A 1301-nucleotide genomic window follows, 5' to 3' on the forward strand; every position below is an offset into this window, starting at 1 on the left:
GATTTCAGATTGTTTTGGAGTGTCTTCTTTATTAGTTTCTTTTGGTACTTGTAGGAGAACATTGGAGTTTTTGTTGATCAAAATGGAAAGCTCCTTCAAACAGAGAGACTTTGCTGGTCAGAGGCCCCAACGGCTATTGTTATTCAAAACCCGTATGCGATAGCCTTGTTGCCTCGTCGAGTTGAGGTATATAGACTGCCTGCCTAGCGATATTCCAGTTTGCTTCTCTTCTCGTTTGCTCTTATGCCTTTTGGCTTTTGTTTTGATAGATTCGCTTGCTTCGAAGTCCATATCCTTTAATACAGACAATTGTTCTTCAAAACATTCGTCGCCTTGTCAAGAGCAACAATGCTGTGATCGTTGGTTTGGATAACTCTGTTTATGTTCTCTTCCCTGTCTCCATTGGTGCGCAGGTATTCACTTTAGCTCTGAGAATATTAATGTTTCTTGCTACTGCTTATGGTTTCTCATGAATGAATATGAGAATGTGTTACAAAAAATATAATAATATGATATTACATTTGATCTCATATATCCGTTGAATATGACACTATTTCAGTTTGCTCGTTTTTTTTCCTTGGTATGTTAAAGTAATGGGAATTTGCTTTAACTCTAGTAGATGCTTTGAAATATTTTGATAAGGTTGAGTTCATCGCAGATTGTGCAATTAACAGCTTCGGGAAACTTTGAGGAAGCCTTAGCTCTATGCAAATTACTCCCCCCTGAGGAGTCAAGCCTACGAGCTGCGAAAGAGAGTTCGATTCATACAAGGTGTGTTAAGCTAGTAGCCCTTCTCTACCTTCTAATAGTTACCCATTAATCGTAATGTGCAGTTTCATGGGAATCTTTATGTTCATATTCGTTGTCTCCTTATCATGATACAGATTTGCTCATTATCTTTTTGATAACGGGAGCTATGAGGAAGCCATGGAACACTTCCTCGCATCTCAAGTAGATATAACGCATGTACTTTCCATGTATCCATCCATCGTTCTTCCTAAAACAACTATTATACCTCAACCAGAGAAGATGGTGGACGTTTCTGGTGATGAAGCATCTCTGTCAAGAGGTTCATCCGGTATTTCAGATGAGATGGAGTCTTCATCTCCGCGGTATTTTTTGGAATCTGAGGAAAATGAAGCCCTTGAATCTAAGAAAATGAGTCACAACACTTTGATGGCTCTTATAAAGTACTTGCAGAAGAGGAGGCCGGCTATTATCGAGAAGGCCACTTCCGAAGGAACAGAAGAGGTCATTTCAGATGCTGTTGGTAAAACATATGGGGCATATGATTCATCTAA

The 1301-nt window shown here is 39.3% G+C and overlaps 1 protein-coding gene across 1 annotated transcript in view; it reads left to right on the forward strand.

Annotated features, from left to right (window-relative positions):
* LOC104716474 (vam6/Vps39-like protein) overlaps positions 1–1301 on the forward strand; it is a gene marked incomplete in the record, with an annotated part of 13776 nt that overhangs the window by 8147 nt on the left and 4328 nt on the right. The window contains 3 exon segments of the mRNA XM_019230839.1: positions 270–413; positions 659–771; positions 885–1069. Of these exon segments, the coding sequence (XP_019086384.1) occupies positions 270–413; positions 659–771; positions 885–1069 (442 nt within the window).

The sequence above is a fragment of the Camelina sativa genome, chromosome 10, assembly GCF_000633955.1.
Source record: "Camelina sativa cultivar DH55 chromosome 10, Cs, whole genome shotgun sequence".
NCBI lineage: Eukaryota > Viridiplantae > Streptophyta > Magnoliopsida > Brassicales > Brassicaceae > Camelina > Camelina sativa.